The sequence below is a fragment of the Hemitrygon akajei genome, chromosome 18, assembly GCF_048418815.1.
Source record: "Hemitrygon akajei chromosome 18, sHemAka1.3, whole genome shotgun sequence".
Lineage (NCBI taxonomy): Eukaryota > Metazoa > Chordata > Chondrichthyes > Myliobatiformes > Dasyatidae > Hemitrygon > Hemitrygon akajei.
The window spans coordinates 37,389,737-37,408,153 of NC_133141.1; the positions used below are offsets into that span (position 1 = coordinate 37,389,737).

General features: G+C 43.2%; 1 protein-coding gene across 2 annotated transcripts in view; it reads left to right on the plus strand.

Moving 5' to 3' along the window:
• The window catches only part of rapgefl1 (Rap guanine nucleotide exchange factor (GEF)-like 1), a 123,044-nt gene that overhangs the window by 58,399 nt on the left and 46,228 nt on the right, over window positions 1–18,417 (plus strand). For both annotated transcript variants that reach the window (XM_073071413.1, XM_073071414.1), the window contains exons 3-4: window positions 6,406–6,484; window positions 12,090–12,240. In XM_073071413.1, coding sequence (XP_072927514.1) covers window positions 6,406–6,484; window positions 12,090–12,240 — 230 coding nt within the window. The remainder of the gene's footprint in view (window positions 1–6,405; window positions 6,485–12,089; window positions 12,241–18,417) is intronic.

The following is an 18,417-nucleotide window of genomic DNA, read 5'->3' on the forward strand; positions in this document are numbered from 1 at the left end:
ATGAACAACTTTCTAAATGGGGAGCAAATTCAGAAATCAGAGGTGCGGAGAGACTTGGAAGAGCTTATGCAAGATTCCTTAAAGGTTAACTTGCAGGTTGAGTCAGTGGTAAGGAAGGCAAATGCAATTTTAGAATTATTTTTAGAGAAGATTGGAATATAAAAACAAGGGGGTAATGCTGAGGCTTTATAAGACATTGGTCAGACCACACTTGGAGTATTGTGAGCAGTTTTGGACCTTTCTCCTAAGAAAAGATGTGCTGGTATTGAAAAGAATCCAGAGAAGGTACACAGAATGGCCTCAGGAATAAAAGTGTTAACATATGAGGAGCTTTTGATGTCTCTGGAGGTCAGAAGAATGAGGGGGAATATCATTGAAAGGATGTTTCCTGTAGTGGGGGAGTCTAGGACCAGAGGGCACGGCCTCGGAGTAGAAGGGCATCCCTTTAGAACAGAGATGAGGAGGAGCATCTTTACCCAGAGTGTGTTGAATCTGTGGATTTCATTACCACCACTGGCTGTGGAGGCCAGGTCTTTGGGTATGTTTAAAGTGGATATTGATAGGTTTTTGATTAGTAAGAGTATCAAAGAATTATGGGGAGAAGGCAGAAGAATGGGGCTGCAAGGGATATTATATCAGCCATGAAGGAATGGTGGAACAGACTTGATGGGCTGAATGGCCTAGTCTGTTCCTATGTCTTGTGGTCTATTGATTTGTAGAATGTAGGCACCATGCAAAAAGCAGCATTTACTCCCCATCCCTGATCTGGCTTAGGAAGGTGGTGATGAGCCTTGTGGTTTGATTAAAGATACTGCCGTAAAACTGTTGGATTGGGATTGGAAGGATTTTGACCCTGTGGATGATAAAGAAAAAAAACCAAGCATATCCAAAGCAGCACGCCGTATCGTTAGGTGAAGAGCGTGGAGTGACGGTGTTCTCACTTGCCTGCTGCACATGTCTTTTTGGGTGCTCTGGATCATGGCTTTAGGAGTCCTGCAGAAGAAACTTGGGAAAGTTGCCAATCATAAACACAAGAGTTTTCAGATGCTGGAAATTCAGAGCAACAAATGCAAAATGCTGGAGGAGCTCAGCAGGTTGGGCATCACCCATTCGTTGACGTTTCCGGCCGAGTACTCATGAAGGGTCTCGACCTGAAACATTGACTGTCTATTCCTCTCCATAGATGCTGCCTGACCTGCTGAGTTCCTCCAGCATTTTGTGCTTGTAGCTTAGGAAAGTTGCAGCAGCTCATTTTGTACATGGCATGCACTGAAGGTACAGAATGCTGGAGGAGGAGAGAGTGAATGTGTTGGGTTGGCAGACAAGGTGCAAATCCAGTGAGCTATTTTGACCTGAGTGGTATTGTGCTTTGAGTGTTCCAGCTGCAGTCACCAAGCCCAAGAAACAGTTTAAAATTCCACTCCTTAAGGATCAAGGGCCAACTTTATTCACCAATGTATTAGGAATTTGCTGTGGTGTGTTGGTGTGACATGCAACAAAAAACAACATTCAGCAATTACAAAGAATTATGTAAAATATAAAGTTAAAGGTTCAAGTATGGGTATAGAATGAAATGTCCATAAATACCAGCATGTACTTGCAATGTAAACGTTATAAAAATTTACAGTGCAGTGATGGGGGTGGGGTGGACTAACTAGAATGGTTGATCAGATTAACTGCTTGATAACACTTAATTGGTGATCTGTGGCTTGAAGAAAAGGCACAGAGAAGTCATCAGGAGGTGGCTCTAACTTCTCATCTTTTTTTCCCAGTCCGGATGAAGGGTCTCTGCCCGAAATGTCGACCGTTTACTCTTTTCCCTAGATGCTGTCTTGCACGCTGAATTCCTCCACCAACATTTTGTGCGTGTTGCTTAAATTTCCAGCATCTGCAGATTTTCTCATCTTTGTGAAATATTTCTGCCTGTTTTAGCAATAGTATTTACATGATCTAGTTAATTTTCTAATCAGTTGTGACTTCCAGAATGCTGTATGGTGGGAAGTCAGTGATGTGATGGTGCGGGACTCTTGTTAGAAATGGACATTTGTGTCTTGCAAATGTTCCATTATTTACCAACTTGTGCTTGAATGTTTTCCAGCTCTTGTTGCAGATCACCATGCACCCCTACTTTGGCCAATGACTAACAAAATGGGGCACTCTGTATCTCATGAAATTATTGATAATTTATTTAGTGAGAAATGGTGCTCTCTTATGTTTGAATCCATTGTGTTAAATAAAGACAGGCTATTCTGTAGAAGTGAATGTAATGTGTATGATTGCAGCTATATTTTTTTCTCATAGGCTTTATTTTTTGTGTAATCAAGATGGACACATTATTTAGTGGGTGTGTTTGAAACTCGCATGGTTTACGATTAACTTATTTGGCAGAACTTGGACTTTGCATTCACTAGCTTTAAAAATAAGGTGGAGACCATTAAATTGTATCACGCTAAGCACTTCTGAAAGAACGATGTCACTGTCTTTGAAGACTTCAGAGCTCTTCACATTCAATAAAGTATCTCTGAAGATTAGTTATCTCTGAAGTTTAGTTATTACTGAAAAGTTAGAAGCAAATTTGTTGCCATGCACACAAAATAGCAAAGTACACAATGAACTCGTCTAACATCTGCAACTATAGAAACTTGTAAAACTGAACTTCTGAGGACAGAGGAGAACGCACATCATGAGTCAATCATTGTGACCAGGGACAAATGCCTATCATTACACTTTGAGACGGAGTCATTAACTTTTGCGTATAATGATGAGTATTATACAAATGCAGGAGTTTGAACTGTTTATTTGCAATGGATACGTAGAAAATTACATTGAAAGTTGGCTGGTCTTGAGTGTTTTAAAGGAAGAAAGAAAGATTAGTTTTATTTGTCACATGTATATCAAAACATACGGGGAAATGTGTCATTTGCGTTAATGGCCAACACAGTCGAAGGATATGCTGGGGGTGGTGGGAGGGGGGTAGCCTGCAAGTGTTTCCATGCTTCCAGTACATGTCCACAGATTACTAATCCTTACTAATCCGTATGTTTTTGGAATGTGGGAGGAAACGGGGTGAATGTAAACTCCTTACAGAGAGTGGCAGGAATCAAACCCCAATCACTGGCACTGTAGTGTTACACTAGCTTCTATGCTACTGTGCTGCCTTTTAGAACACAATTTCAAATCTTCCCAGACTAATGGGATTAAGTGGTATCTTTTATTTAGTGCCTACATCAGCTCTGCTGTGATCTCTATTTGAGATAGTCAAACCAAATCCAAGTTCGAGAAGCACACACAAAGTGCTGGAGGAACTCGGCTGGTCAGGCAGCCTCTATGGAGAGGAATGAGCAGTTGACGTTTCGGGCAGAGACCTTTCATCAAGAAAGGAGAAGAAGCCAGGATAAGAAGGTGGGGGGGGGGGGGGTGGTGGGGAGGGAAGGATAACAAGCGGACAGGTGATAGGTGAAACCAGGTGAGGGGAAAGATAGGTGGGTGGCGGAGGGGGATGAAGTGTGACTTACGAGGATGTTATATCACCTACAAATACAGTTTGAGTACAGTTTGAGGTGACTGACCAGTTGAGGGGCAATTATTGATGAGATGTGAAGGGCAGGCATTGGTTACAGATTCCTGACTCATTCAAATGATGCTTTCAGGTATCTCAGAATCACTAGCACCGTTTGGGGCGGGGGGGGGGGGGGGGGATCCTCAGTTTCCTAAACACGAGATTCTGTAGATTCTGGAAGCTGATCATGATGGCTACCCATTTCAAGTCGACTTCCCATTCCTATTCTGATGCCTGTCCATGGCACCTCCGCTGCCATGATGAGGCCAAACTCAGGTTGGAGGAGCAACACCTCCCCTTCTGTTTGGGTAACCTCCAAACTCTTGGCATGAATATCAATTTCTTCAACTGATTTCTCACCCATTCCTCCTTCTCTCTTTCCATTCCCCATTCTGCTTCTCCTCTCACTCCTCTTTTCCCTACGTGCCCATCACCTCTCTTTGGTTCCCCTCCTCCTTTCCTTTCTTCCATGGCCTACTATCTTCTATTAGATTTCTTCTTCTTCTTCAGCCCTTTAATTCACCCCATCTCCTGCCAGTCTCTCGTATCACTCACCTTCCCCCTCACCTGGTATCGCCTGCCACCTGCCAGCTTGTATTCCTTCCCCTCACCCATACCATATTTTTGCTTCTGCCCCCTTCCTTTCCAGTGCTGATCATGGGGCTCGGCCCAAACCATCAACTGTTCACTTCCCCTCCATGGTCGCTGCCTGACCTGCTGAGTTTCTCCAGCATTTTGTGTGTGTGTGTGGCCTCGTTTCCATGTCGTACTGCACCTTTAAGCATGAGCATGCAGTCCTCTATTGTCTTGTTCTGTGCTGTTGCTGCTTGTGTTCTGCTGAACATTTGTGGGTATATCATTGCTATGTTTGCACTGGAATATGTGGCGATACTTGTGGACTGCCCCCCCCCCCCCCCAGCTCATCATTGGTTATGTTGATCATTAATACTAATGACACATTTCACTGAATGCTGTGACATGCACGTGATAAATAAAACTGCATCTGAATTTATGTGAATGTTCATGCTCCGTTCCTGATTGGACAGAGGAGTCACGTGATGTATCTGCATTGCAGCAATGTAATAGTGTTATACAGTGTCAGTCTGCCAGCTTTTAAGGCTTCAATATTTGCCCAGCAAATCAACAAACATTATTTTTTTTGATATAGTGTAAAAATCTGAATGTATCTTTCTGCCGAGCATGGTAGGCATGCTATGTTGATACTGGAATGTGTGGCAACACTTATGGGCTGCTCCAGCAAATCCTTGGGTTCTGTTGGTTGCTAATACAAATGACACATTTTACTGTATGTTAACCGTATATGTGATAAATAAATCTGATTGTATTTGTCAGGACATTACCAATGTCTCATTTGAAAGTCAGCACCTCCAATGGTGCAGAGGTTCCTCAGTAGTACTTGTGAGAATCAGTCTAGATTAAGTTTGCAAATGACCATCTGAATTGAGTGCTGAGCCGGGCTGCACAGAAGAGGATTTACTTAAAGCATATGTTCAAACCAAACTGTACGCTCCACCAGCACACAATGATTAAGTCCTGTAATTGTCCTCCATGCAGAGCAGTAGTCACAAACCTGACTGATCTGTGAAGGGGCAGCTTGGAGGAACCTCCAATTATCAATGTGGTGAAAGGCAGCTCTTGGTCCCCAGGAACTCGTTGGTCTGCCAGCACATTGAGATATCCGTAGAGGAATGCTGACTGGCACGTTCCAGGCTGCAGGAGTACGTGCTGAGGGATGCACTGAAGCTTGGTGCAGCTACCGCGACAGCCCAGTGGGGAAGGACCACCATAAAGGGTTCTTCCACGTCTGGGACTGGGTTGGATGACAAGGCCCCTGAATTATTGAAGCAGTGTACCATCTCAAGGGGGTCACATGGGTGGCAACAGTCCTATTGGTAATAAAACACTACTTAGTGCATTGACTATAAATATAAGAATAAAAAGGCATTGCATGGTTTATTCTGGTAAATAATTTTTTTTATGAATGAAATCTGTTTTGATAATATAGAAATGATGTACAATTCCAGTCCCAGCTTCTTGACATGTTTATTGTCTGGCAATTCCACAATCCAAAGTTCATGGGTAAAACACAAGGAAAAGTTTGAGAACCAAAATTAAGGGAAATAAGTTGATGGTGAAATCATTTAACAGAAAACACAATATTTGGAAGGCCAGTTTTCTGCTACGTGGCATATTAGGCACCCTGGAACCTTCCACCACACCCATTCATGTTTATTTTTGCAGAATCTTTCTGTAGATTTTCCCTGGTTCACCCCCACCCCACCACCCCCAATCTAATTGGCGATTGTAGCAGCTCTGTGGGTGGGACACTTCATCTCTTCACACCTCACCCTAAGAGCTCAAAAGCTGCAGAGCTGGTTTGTGGGCTTTGTTGTTTTTTTCTTGGCATAATGTTCAATTTGGAGGCTTCAGTGCTAAACCAACCAAAAGAGCCCATTACAGGCCAAGCCCTCTCCACCACTGAGCACATCTACAAGGACCACACCATCCAGGCCATGCTCTCCTCTCACTGCTACCTTTGGGAAAGAGGTACAGAATCCTTGGGTCCCATACGATCAGCTTCAGGAATGGTCATTACCCTTCAACCATCAGTTTCCTTGAAGTGGGTGGGCTTCAACAGCAGAAGATCACAAACATACCAGGTACTTACTAAAGTGGCCGCTGATTGTATATGTACTTTGATATTAAACTTACTTTGAATTTTGAGTGTCATCTGCTGTGCTGAGGCTATCATGGTTTTTGGTGTGTGTAGTATGTATTCTCTACATGTAACAACCTGTGTCTGATGATTTGTCATCTCTTTACAGAGATTCTCTTGGACGATTTCCTTCTCACCCACTCAGTCTTCATGCCGACCGACAAGTTGCTGCAAGTTCTGCATAAACAATATCCTTCCTTCAGAAAACATCGCACAGTTTTCATTATTAAATCAAACAGAAAACTGCAGCTGCTTGGCAAAGCTTACAACGACCCACTCATCGGGTATGGTGTTAAAACATCTTTCATTCACAACTGAATTTACAAGAAATTTAATGATCACCCTTTTAGTTTTTAGGGATTGTCTATAATCTCTAGCAGTTAAAGATGACTCCTGTACTTACTTTTCTCCCTTAAAGTTTGTTCCACACCCATTTTATTGAAGCTAAAAATGTTATTTTGTATCTTTTAACATAGGTTACAGCATAAAAAGTCTATTCAAAGTTCAAAGTAAATTTATTATCAAAGCACATCAATGTCACTATACATGTCACCCTGACAACACACACAAAATGCTGGTGGAACACAGCAGGCCAGGCAGCATCTATAAGGAGAAGCACTGTCGACGTTTCGGGCCGAGACCCTTCGTCAGGACTAACTGAAAGGAAAGATAGTAAGAGATTTGAGAGGGGGAGGGGGACCGTCTGGGTAGCCTCTAACCTGATTGCACGAACATTGATTTCTCTAACTTCAGTTAATGCCCCTCCTCCCCTTCTTGCCCCATCCCTGATTTATTTATTTCCCCCCCTCCTTTTTTTCTCTCTCTGCCCATCACTCTGCCTGTTTTCCATCTCCCTCTGGTGCTCCCCTCCCTCTTTCTTTCTCCCTAGGCCTCCCGTCCCATGATCCTTTCCCTTCTCCAGCTCTGTATCCCTTTTGCCAATCACCTTTCCAGCTCTTAGCTTCACCCCACCCCCTCCTGTCTCCTATCATTTCGCATTTCTCCCCCCCTACTTTCAAATCTCTTACTATCTTTCCTTTCAGTTAGTCCTGACGAAGGGTCTCAACCCGAAACGTCAACAGTGTTTCTTCCTATAGGTGTTGCTTGGCCTGCTGCGTTCCACCAGCATTTTGTGTGTGTTGCTTGAATTTCCAGCATCTGCAGAGTTCCTCGTATATACAACCCTGAGTTTCATTTTCTTGTGGTAGTTACAGTAAACACAAGAAACACTTGAGAACCAATGAAATATCACACCCAACAGGACTGATAACAATCAATGTGCAAAAGACAATGATTTGTACAAATATCAAAGAAAGAAAATACAAAAAAAATTAATAAGCAATAAATATCGAGAACATGAGATGCAAGCAAAGTTTTATAAGCTACTCACAACTTGTCACCATGTTACACTAGTGCCATCTTCAAATGATTCAACCCACAGTCCTATCCTCGAGCAATCAAGTAGTCCCATTCACCTGGCATCTCACCAGCCCTGTATTTTTTTTCCTTTCAGCTCCCTTTATGAAAGTTACTTTCAAATTCACCTCCACCTCAACTCTGGAAGTGCATCAAAGATGTTGGCTGTCTCTCTGTCTTGACCCTCTCCCTTCTCCTTCCCTCCCTTTCTGAAATACAGAACAAAACAGGCCCTTCTGGCCCAATGAGCCGCACCACCCAGCCATTTGACACTAGCCTCATCACAAGATAATTTACAATGAGCAATGAGCCTACTAACCCGTATGTCTTTTGACTCTGGGAGGAAACCAGAGCACCTGTAGGAAGCCTACATGGTTGCAGGGAGAATGTGTATGAAGTCCTTACAGTTGGCATTTGAAATCCAAACTTCGTAATGCCCTGTACTATAATTGTGTTGTGCTAACCGCTGTGCTACCATGGTGCCCTAAATTAATTGTACAATTTTCTGTCCATTCTGTGCAGCAGCCTCTTTTATTCCATTACTTTTAGTCTTTCTGAGATCCCTCTGAGTGGCAGCTTGTCCAATGTCTTTTGCAAATCCATATATACCATATCGACAATGTTGCCCTCATTGACCTTCTTTGTTACTACATTAATAAAAAAAACTCCATCAAATTACTAAAGTGAAAATTTAACAGGTTGGCTTTCTCTAATCAATTTAAACTTGTTTAAGTCTGTCTCTGATGATCCTCCAGAAACTTTGCCCAATGCTGAGATTAAACTGACTAGTCTGTAAATTACAGGGTTTATCCAAACAACAATTTTTGAACAAGGATTTAACATTTGTAATTTTATTCTATGCTTCCCTCATCAACCCAGGATTAGATCAGGCGATGCAGTTTAAATGCAGCAGGACTTTCAAATGTGTTCTCTTAAACAACTTTATCCAGCTTCCTTTGTGTCTCTAGCACCATTTTCTTCCTTGAGTTTTTCACCCTTCAATCATACCCGATGTCTGCATGAGTAAATTTCCATTGCAGTCATTCAGTGGCCCAGTCTCTCCTCTTATAACCTCAATCTTGTTCTTAAAATATTTTAAAATTCCCTTTTATGTTTGCTCTCACTTTGTTTCTTGCAGAACATAAAATAGCACAGGAACAGGCCTTTTAGCCTGTGATATGCCAAACAAATTAAACTAATAATGTATAATTAAACTAATTCTTACTGTCTGCACAAGGTCCTAATCCCTACATTCACATGCTAATCTAAGAGTTTCTTAAAAGCTTTTATCATATCTACCTTCACCACAACCCCTGGCAAAGCGTTCTAGGCGCCAGTCACTTTCTGTATGGGTGTGGGGGGGGGGGGGGGGGGGGGGGAACTTGTCTTTTGAACTTTTGTCTTCTCACCTTAAATGCATGCCCTCTAGTATTAGACAATGTGAGCCTGGGAGAAAAAGATCCTATCAGGTTTCCCCACTGCAACCCCCCAGCCTCCGCCACTCCAGAGGAAGCATCCCTAGTTTGTCCAACCTCTCCTTGCAGCACGTACTCTCTAATCCAGGCAGCATCCAGATAACCCTCTTCTGCACTTTCTCCAAATTTCCCCTTTGAGCTTTATGGCACACAAGAGAGTAGTTGCTCAGTGGATCAATCTCTGCTTCGGGCCTGTAGTGGCACAGTAGAATCCATGGTCTTGGGCGCTCTTGGTTGCCTGTTGTATATTTCCCAATTGTTATACTGTATTATTCATGACCCTCCAGGGTTATTATGTCCATCTTAAGGAATGGTGGCCAGAACAGTTCAGTATTCCTGGTGAGGGATAGAACATAGAGCTTTACAGCACAATAAAGGCCCTTCAGCTCATGATGTTTTGCCAACCTTTTAGCCCGCTCTTAAGATCAATCTAACCCTTTCCTCTCAAGGAGCCTCCATTTTTCTATCAAGGATGATCAAGGTTTTGTATTCCTTTGGTAGAACTTCAACTCTTTTGCAGGTTAGCCTTCTAGATAAAAAACTCATTTCATTAGTTTTGTTGGTCACCTATCCCTGACTAGTGCTAATGAGGGATCTCGACCGGAAACATTGTTTATTCCCTTCAATAGATGCTGCTTGACCTACTGAGTTCCTCCAGCATTTTGTGTGTGTTGCTTGGCATCTTAATGATCTTTGCACATGTTCTCCCACTGCTCCACTTATTCACCATCGAATGGGTTAGCCACAAGGATTAGTCATTAGCTGATCTAGTGTCAAAACCAAATGAAGTCACCAGCAACCTGTTTGGTGAAGTGACCAGAAAATCCACCCAGTGTCTGCAGATCACTAAGTTCATGCAAGTGAGACTTGGTGATTCATTTCTAGTAAGCCTCGGGCCAGGTAGATGAATCTTTCCCAGCACAGTTTCCCACCTTCTGTCAGCACACACCCCAGCCATTGTTCAATTCTCAGTCATGGAGCATGGATACAGGTCCTCTGGCGCAAATTGTCTATGCCAATCATGGTGCTCACTCAGCTACTCTCAATTTCCTGTGTTCAGCCCATATTCTGCTACGCCTTGCCCATTCACATACCCATTCAAGTGCTTCTTAAGTGTTACTACTCCCCACGCCTCAACTGCTATTTCTGACAGCTCATATACCACTCTCTGTGTGAACAAGTTGCCCCTCAGATCCCTTTTCAATCTTTCCACTCTCGCCCAAAGTCTCTGCCCTCCAGTTTTGGACTCACCGACCCTGGGGAAAAGACTCTTGCGCTTTATCTATGCCTCTCGTAATTTGAAACATTTCTGTAAAGTCGCCCCTCATTCTCCTGCCTTCATCCACGAGTGGCCGCATATGCGAGCAGCTGGACTGTGAGAGGGAGCAGCAAAAGCAGCTCCTTACCCATTCCAACCACAAACATTTTCCAAAAGCTGGGAATGGACAAGGATATATCAAGTTCCCTTCGCCAAAGGAGTGGCTGTTCAGTAGATGTTTTGCTGTGACCACCACCTTCTGTGGAGTTAGTTCAACGCATTGGTATTGTGTCAGGAAGCCTCAACTTTCCATAATAGGGTAGCACACGTTCCCATGAGTACATCAGCACTATCGCTGACAGTAATCTGGATAATCCTTGGTCATCCAAAAGGTTAATTGCTGAGTTGGATCCATGGAATGTCAAATTAGAGCAATGCTTATCCTAGTCATCCTCTCTAACCTGAACCTCCCTTTTACTGCATTAAGTACCGATGTCGCTATGGCTGCCGCACTCCATGTTGCCTGGATGCTGGTCTGCTGCACTAATGCAGGATGTTGCATACAAGCTGGGGATTTGGATTCCATGCCTCCCATTTAAGGATGCTTCTGTTTCCAGGGGTGGGGAGCTCAGAATAAGAAAGGACCCAGTTGGGGTTAGAAGACAAAAGAAACTGCAGGTGCTGGATGCTTTGGGATGTGTCCTAAAACCTTGACATCTTGATGCTGCTTTACTCAGAGTTCTTCCAGCATTCCATATTTTTTTCTGTTTTTTTGAGACATGTCTGAGTTTTCTAGGCTGAAATTCAATTCCCTTAGAACAGAGGGTCCCAACCTGGGGTCCACAGACCCCTAGGTTAATGTTAGGGGTCCATAGGATAGAAAAGGTGTCTTAGAAAGTAGTAAGGGAATAATATCGCCAACAGTTCCCACTTGCAATCTCTGTCCATTGTAAGAAAGTGCCTTTGTGTCATATGGAAAGGAGGAAAGTTTGGGTTTAACTATAACGTCTCTATTCCGTCCCCCTCGCCTATCTCCAAGAATTCTGGTAGAGTAGCCAGAGTTGGTGCCTTCCGGATAGAAAGGCAGTTACGGGATAGGTGAATCTGGAAACTGCTATCATCCAACACGGACCAATGAGCAAAGGACTTGGCTCTTAATTTTGTAGTGAGGCTTAACCAATTAAATACTGTATCTGGTACAGTCATTAAGAACTTGGGTGTTAAAATGTTACATCATATTGAGTACACCATAAGACATAGCAGAATTGGGCCATTCGGCCTGTCGAGTCTGCTCTGCTTTCCACCATGGCTGATTTATTATCCCTCTCAACCCCATTCTGTTGCCTTCTGCCCGTAATCTTTGACACTCTGACTGATCAAGAACCTATCAATCTCCACTTTAACTCTACCCAATGTCTGGGCCTCCACAGCCGTCTGTGGCAATGAATTCCACAGATTTACCACCATCTGGCTAAAGAAAATCCTCCTCAGTAGATACCATCAGTGTTTCTTGTATCTTCAGCAACAACTTTCATTGATATTTACATTTAACAGGAGATATTCTCTTATCTGATGTTCTTAAGCTGAGTTATGGCCAGCTTGCCTTTTCAGGTGTGAGTGCTGTTGTCCTTAACAGTGTATTACGTACTGTGCAAGTGAGTCCGAGAGGGCTGAAAACTCTAACAAGGGTCACCTGGAACTGAAGAAGCAGAAAGTTCTCAAGGTCACAGTTGACTGGGCAGAGAAATGCAAGGATCTCCTTCTTGAAGATGAAACAGCTGTAAAATTGCTTAAGGTATGTGGCTGCCTCGTTTAGTTATAAGGCTTAAGATACAGGAACAGAATCAGGCTATTTGCCCCATCGAGTCTGCTCTGGTATTTGATCATGGCTGATCAATTATCCTTCTCTTCCCCATTCTCCTGCCTCTACTCTGCATGCTAGGTTAGTGCAGTAACAAGCACTTCCAGCCTAACAAGGCCCTGCCATCCAATTACACCTGTGTGCCCAATTAACATGTACATCAAAACATACAGTGAAATGCGTCACCTGTGTCAATGGCCATCACAGTCTGAGAAAGAACTGGGGGCTGCCCCACACCCTCGGTGCTAACCCAGCCAGCCCCCAACCTGCATGACCCTGGAATGGCCTTCTCCTGTAACCTTTTGTTACCCTCACTAATTAAGCAACATGTCAACCTCCGCTTTAAGTACACCCAATAACTTGGCCTTCACAGCAGTCTGCTGTGGCAATGAATTTCACAAGTTCACTAGAAATTCCTCCTCATCTGTTCTGAAGGGATGTCCGTCTATTCTGAGGCTGTGCCCTCTGGTTCAAGACTACCCCCACAATAGGAAACATCCTCTGCACATCCATTCTATTAAGGCCTTTCATAAAATACGAATTTTGTATCTCAATGTCTGTATATTTATCATAGCTACAGCTTAAAAAGTCTATGAAACAAAATGATATGAATATTTGGTCCATGTCTGCAGAGAGAAACAGAGACAATGACATCATCTCTCAGAAATGATGCACACTACTAAATCTGTGAAAGTAATGGCTCATATTTTAGTTTGAATGCTAGATCTGTGTGGAGGGTGGGTTTGGGTTTGGTGAGTTTGAGGACGTGAAATCCAGATGCTTGCATTGTAGAATTTGAATTGTGACGTTCTCAGTGGCCAGTGAGAGAAACCATGGCAATGGTGGGTGATGGGCGATGGGAAAGAAGTCGGTTTCAAAATGGGGACGAGGCCTGATCATGTGGCAATACTCTTGTTGTAGTGGTAGTGGAAATGCCCCTTTGGGTGAACAAACAGTGCTGCAACAATACTTACCTCAAACGTTCGTGTCTCTATATCGGCTGGCTTGTTTCCCAGTCACCTATGTTTAACCATGAATTGACTTGACGTGAAGTCAGTCAAATATATTATAATACTTAAATGACCGGCTGCATTCTGTGAGCGGATTGGCCATGAAACACACTTGCGTTAAAACAGAGACAAATAGCCTGTCCTGCCGAGTTGCTCCAGTATTTTGTGTGTGTCGCTCTGCAAACAGCTCTGAATCAGCGTTGGTTCCAGTTTCCAGATTTTCTACACTTTGACCCCTAACGAGTTAATGTCCAGATCAATGTAGTTTAGTTCCTCATCTTGATTACATTTTTTATTATCACTTTGCTAGAGGATCCATGTCTCTTTATAAATAGTGAGAATTCTGTTACAAATATCATAAATGTCGCAAATGCAAATTGCTTTGGGGCCAACTCCACTGTTTGCACTCTCGGATCTACGGCCTGTTCCCAGGGGCACACACTGAGACAAATATCAGGCGCTGCTGGAAGTTCACCAAGATGCACTTTGACCTGTTGGCCTTCCAGCACAACAAGATGTTTGTAGGGGAATGCTGCCGACTGGCTGCAGGAGGACGCGGCAAGCGATGTGTCGAGGCTCAGTGCAGCCAACGCAAAAACTCTGAGGGGAGAAAGACTCAAAGTCCATAATGTGAAGCTAAGCCCTCTGTAAAAATCCAACCATACACTTGAAGTATGTATCACCTGGAGGCTGCATGTGTGCAATGGTGCTTTGTACATTTTATGTGCTGCTTGTGTATATTTCTTTATGATTAAACTTTATTTTTGAAGTTGAAAAGAAAATTCCATGAGTTTGCAGAGGACTGGTATTGACTGTGCCACTATTACTTGCTGCCAAGACTTGAAACTGTAAAGTGGTACCTTGGAGACTGCACGAGTATATGGGAAACATCCCAGCAATCCACAACGTCAGGCAATAGAGGGAAAAGGGCACTGGGGAAACAAAATCTCAAAAAGAATAATCTGAAATAAAAATACAAAGTGTTCAAAATACATGTATCACCCTCTGTAATTTTTGACACTTTCAACATGATGACAACGCCAAGCACGTCTTCCTGTCCCCTCCCCTTTCAGCATTCCGAAAGCCTGTTCCGTTCACAGCTTTCTGGTTCACTATTCTATCTGCACCAGCACTTGCCCCTCTTCTCATACAAGCACTTTCCCATGCTGGAGGTGTAACATCTGCCCTTCCCATCATCCTGGTATCTTTGAGAGAAACAAAGTTATTGAGGCACAAGAGATTCTGCAGATGCTGGAACTCTTGAGCAACGCACACAAGGTGCTGGAGAAGCTCAGCAGGTCAGGCGGCATCTATGGAGGGGAATAAATAGTACCTTCACCCACCCTGTACCAAGTTTTTACAAGAAGCAGGGTGGGTGAAGGTACTGTTAAAACACCCGTAGGGATCTGATGCCAATAATGTTGCTAATCAATCCCCTGAGATGGAGGTAGAAAATCTGAGGAAAGAAATGAATTGGACAAGGACCATTTAAAAGTTGGAGTTAGGAGGATATTGGCAGCAATGGCAAGGAAACCTCTGACTGTATGAGAGCAGGAAGCTGAACCAACAGTCATCAAGGTACTGGGAAAAGAGATGAATCATAAATCAATATATTGAGTACAGGAGTTGGGATGTTATGTTGAAGTTGTACGTTAGTGAGTGCCAATTTGGAGTATTGTGTGCCGTTCTACAGAAAATATATCATTAAGCTTGAAGTGTGCAGAGAAAATTTACAAGGATGTTGCCGAGACTTGAGTTGTAAGGGAAGATTGAATAGGTTGGAACTTTGTTCCCTAGAGTGTAGGATAATGAGGAGAGGTTTGATAGAGGTATACAAATTTATGAATGGTATAGATAGAGTAAACACAAGCTGGCTTTTTCCATTGTGGGTGGGTGAAACTAGAACTAGAGGTCAGGGGTTAAGGGTGAAAGTTGAAATGTTTAAGAGGAACATGAGGAGGAGCTTCTTCACTCAGGGTGGTGATAGTGTGGATTGAGCTGCCAGTGGAAGTGGTGGATGTGGGTTTGATTTCAACATTTAAGAGAAATTTGGATAGGTACATGGATGGAAGGCTATGGTCCAGGTGCAGGTTGATGGGACTAGGCAGGTTAATAGTTTGGCATGCACTGGATGGGCCAAAGGGTCTGCTGCTGTGTTATGGTGTTCTCTGACTCTGAGGGAGATGGCCAGAGGACTGAAACGTGGGTTGTTCCACATATTGTTCAGGAAGACCCATTCTTTTTCCTATGAGTGCACCTTTGACATGGAGCAAATGAGTGGATTAAGGCATATGTGAGAACTAATTTGGTCATGAAAGGAGGATGGTGGGTGATAATAGTAGAAGAAAGATCACTTTATTTGGCTGATTTATTACCTGGAAATTCAGTCACAAAACACTTTCTTTCCCAGTTTAAGCGGCTGCGTTTTGATTTTCCTCAGATGAATCACAGTATTTCCAGCTTATTTCATGGCAATAGTTTATCTGAGCACTTTACCTTGCATGTCTGAGGTGATTCACACGCTCTTCTCAGTGTTGTGCTCCTCCTGAAGTATGATACTGATTGGAATCAATTTCTCTAACTTCCCGTAATTTCTCCCTCCTCTCATCTCCTTTTCCATTTCCCATTTTGACTCCCCTCTTGGACTTTCTCTTCTTCACATCTGCCTACCACCTCCTTCTGGTGCCTCTCCTCCTTTCTTTGCTCTCATTGTCCACTCTCCTCTCCTATCAGATTCCTCCTTCTCCAACCCTTTACCTTTTCCACCAATCACCTCCCTATTTCTTACTTCATCCCCCCTCCCCCTCATCTGGTTTCTCCTATAACCTAGTTTGTACACCTTCCCCTCCCCCACATTTTTATTCTGACCTCTTCCCCCTTCCTTTCTAGTCCTGATGACGGGTCTTAGCCTGAAAAGCTAACTGTTTATTTCTCTCCATCAATGCTGCCTGACCTGTTGAGCTTCCCAGCATTTTGTGAGTGTTCATCTGGATTTCCAGCACCTGCAGAATCTCTTGTTTATGACACTAAATGGAAGACCCATTTGGTTCCAGCCTAACCTCAACTGACACTGTTTACTCCTTGTTTTTTTCACCTGAATTAACCCCTTTCCCTCACTGGCCTAAGCCCTAACCTTCCATTCTTACTCATGTCCCCAATAATACTCCCAATAATTTCCCTGTTCCAGTTTCATAGAACGTAGAAATCTACACCACCTAATTTATCCACCTCCAGCACCGTCGCTGGCAGTGCATTCCACGCACCCACCACTCTCTGTGTGAAAAACTGACCTCTGACACCTCCTCCCAACATTGCCTCCCTTTCCTAGACATGCAATGGATTCCCCAGTCTGCCCACCTTCTCAAGTACCCCAGTAGATTGCATTTGCTATATTGTGATTTATTGTGTTGAATTTTATTAGACCATAAGAGATCGGAGCAGAATTCCACAGATTCGCCACCCTCATCTCTGTTCTAAAGGGATGTCTTTGTATTCTGAAGCTATACCCTCTGGTCCTAGACTTCACCACCATAAATTACAGCCAATAGCATACATTTGAATTGTAGTCTTTGTTGTAATAAAGGGAATTCAGCAGCCAAGTTGCATTCAGCAAACTCCCACAAGCAACAGTTTGCTAATAATCCTGGATAAGTGCCTCTGGAAAATCTATTCTTGGAGCCAACTCCTTCAAATCAGTGGGTTAGCGCATAGGTATGCAAATCAGGCTCAAGTATAGTCCTCTAACGTGTCTGTCATTCAGGAGCAGATAATGATTGTTACCTCCTAATCTAACACCTCAGAGTTATCCCTTCAAATATTCACCACCCTCTGGTTAAAGAAATTACCCCTCATCTCTGTTCTAAAGGGATACCGTGTATTCTGAGGCTGTGCCCTCTGGTCCCAGACTCCCCCTCTTTAGGAAACGTCCTCTCCCCGTCCATGCTATCTAGATCTGTCAACATTTGATAGGTTTCTATGAGATCCCCATCATTCTTCTGACCTCTAGTGAGTACAGGCACAGAGCTGTAAAACACTTCACCCATGTTAACCCTTTCATTCCCAAGAATCTTGTGAACATTCTTTCTCGGATAAGGGGCCCAAAACGGCTCACAATACTTCAATTGCAGTCTGACCACGGTCTTGTAAAGCCCCAGCATTATAGCCTTGCTTTTGTATTCTAACCTTCTGGATATAAATGCTAGCATTACATTTGCCTTATTTACTTTATGACTTGTATATAATTAGCACATTCTTTGGTAATGCAATCAGTGACTGGATTGTGATGAAACTATTTTATCATGTTATAAAGATTGACCTGTTCCCTTAAGTCCACAATTCTAACTGCAGTTAGGTAAACCTAGACGTGGGTCATCCCAAGTTTATTTGCCTGTTTTGAGTGAACTTTGAAATGTGACTGTTTAATGTTCAGGAGTATCAAGTATTATTGTTTAGAATTGACTCTAATAAATTCAGGTGTAGAGTTCTATAGTTCTGGTTCACCAAGCTAAAAGGGGTCCTGAAACAGGAGTAGAAGGTAGAACAAAAATCCAGAGGAACAGGCAATACCCTGTTCAGATATGCAACTTCCATTCTACGGACAATTTTGCCATTGCTGCCTCCTGCTGAGGATGTAGTCTGTGAGCAAGCTGCCGGTGGTGGGAAGAAAGATTCCGTCTTCTGTTTCCAAATACTGCAAATATTGAAAGACCGAGATGTAGAGAATGCAGAGCGGAGGTTTTCAAAAATGGGCAAGTCCAGGACCAGAGGGAACAGCACCAGAATACGACGACAATCCTCCAGAAGAGAAATGAGGAGGAATTTCTGTAACAAGAGGGTGGTGAATCTGTGGAATCATTGGGGAGGTCGAGTCATTGGGTATAATGAAAGTGGCAGTTGATAAGTCATTTATTAGTAAGGGCTTCCAATGTTATGGGGAGAAGGCAGGATAATGGGGTTGAGAGGGAAAACAAATCACCCATGATTGAATGTCGGTGCAGACTCAATTGGCCGAATGGTCTAATTATGCTTCTATGTCATATGTTATACAGCACAGGAAAAAAAGGCTTTCAGTCCAATCTTCCAATCTGACCGGGTTGTCTAA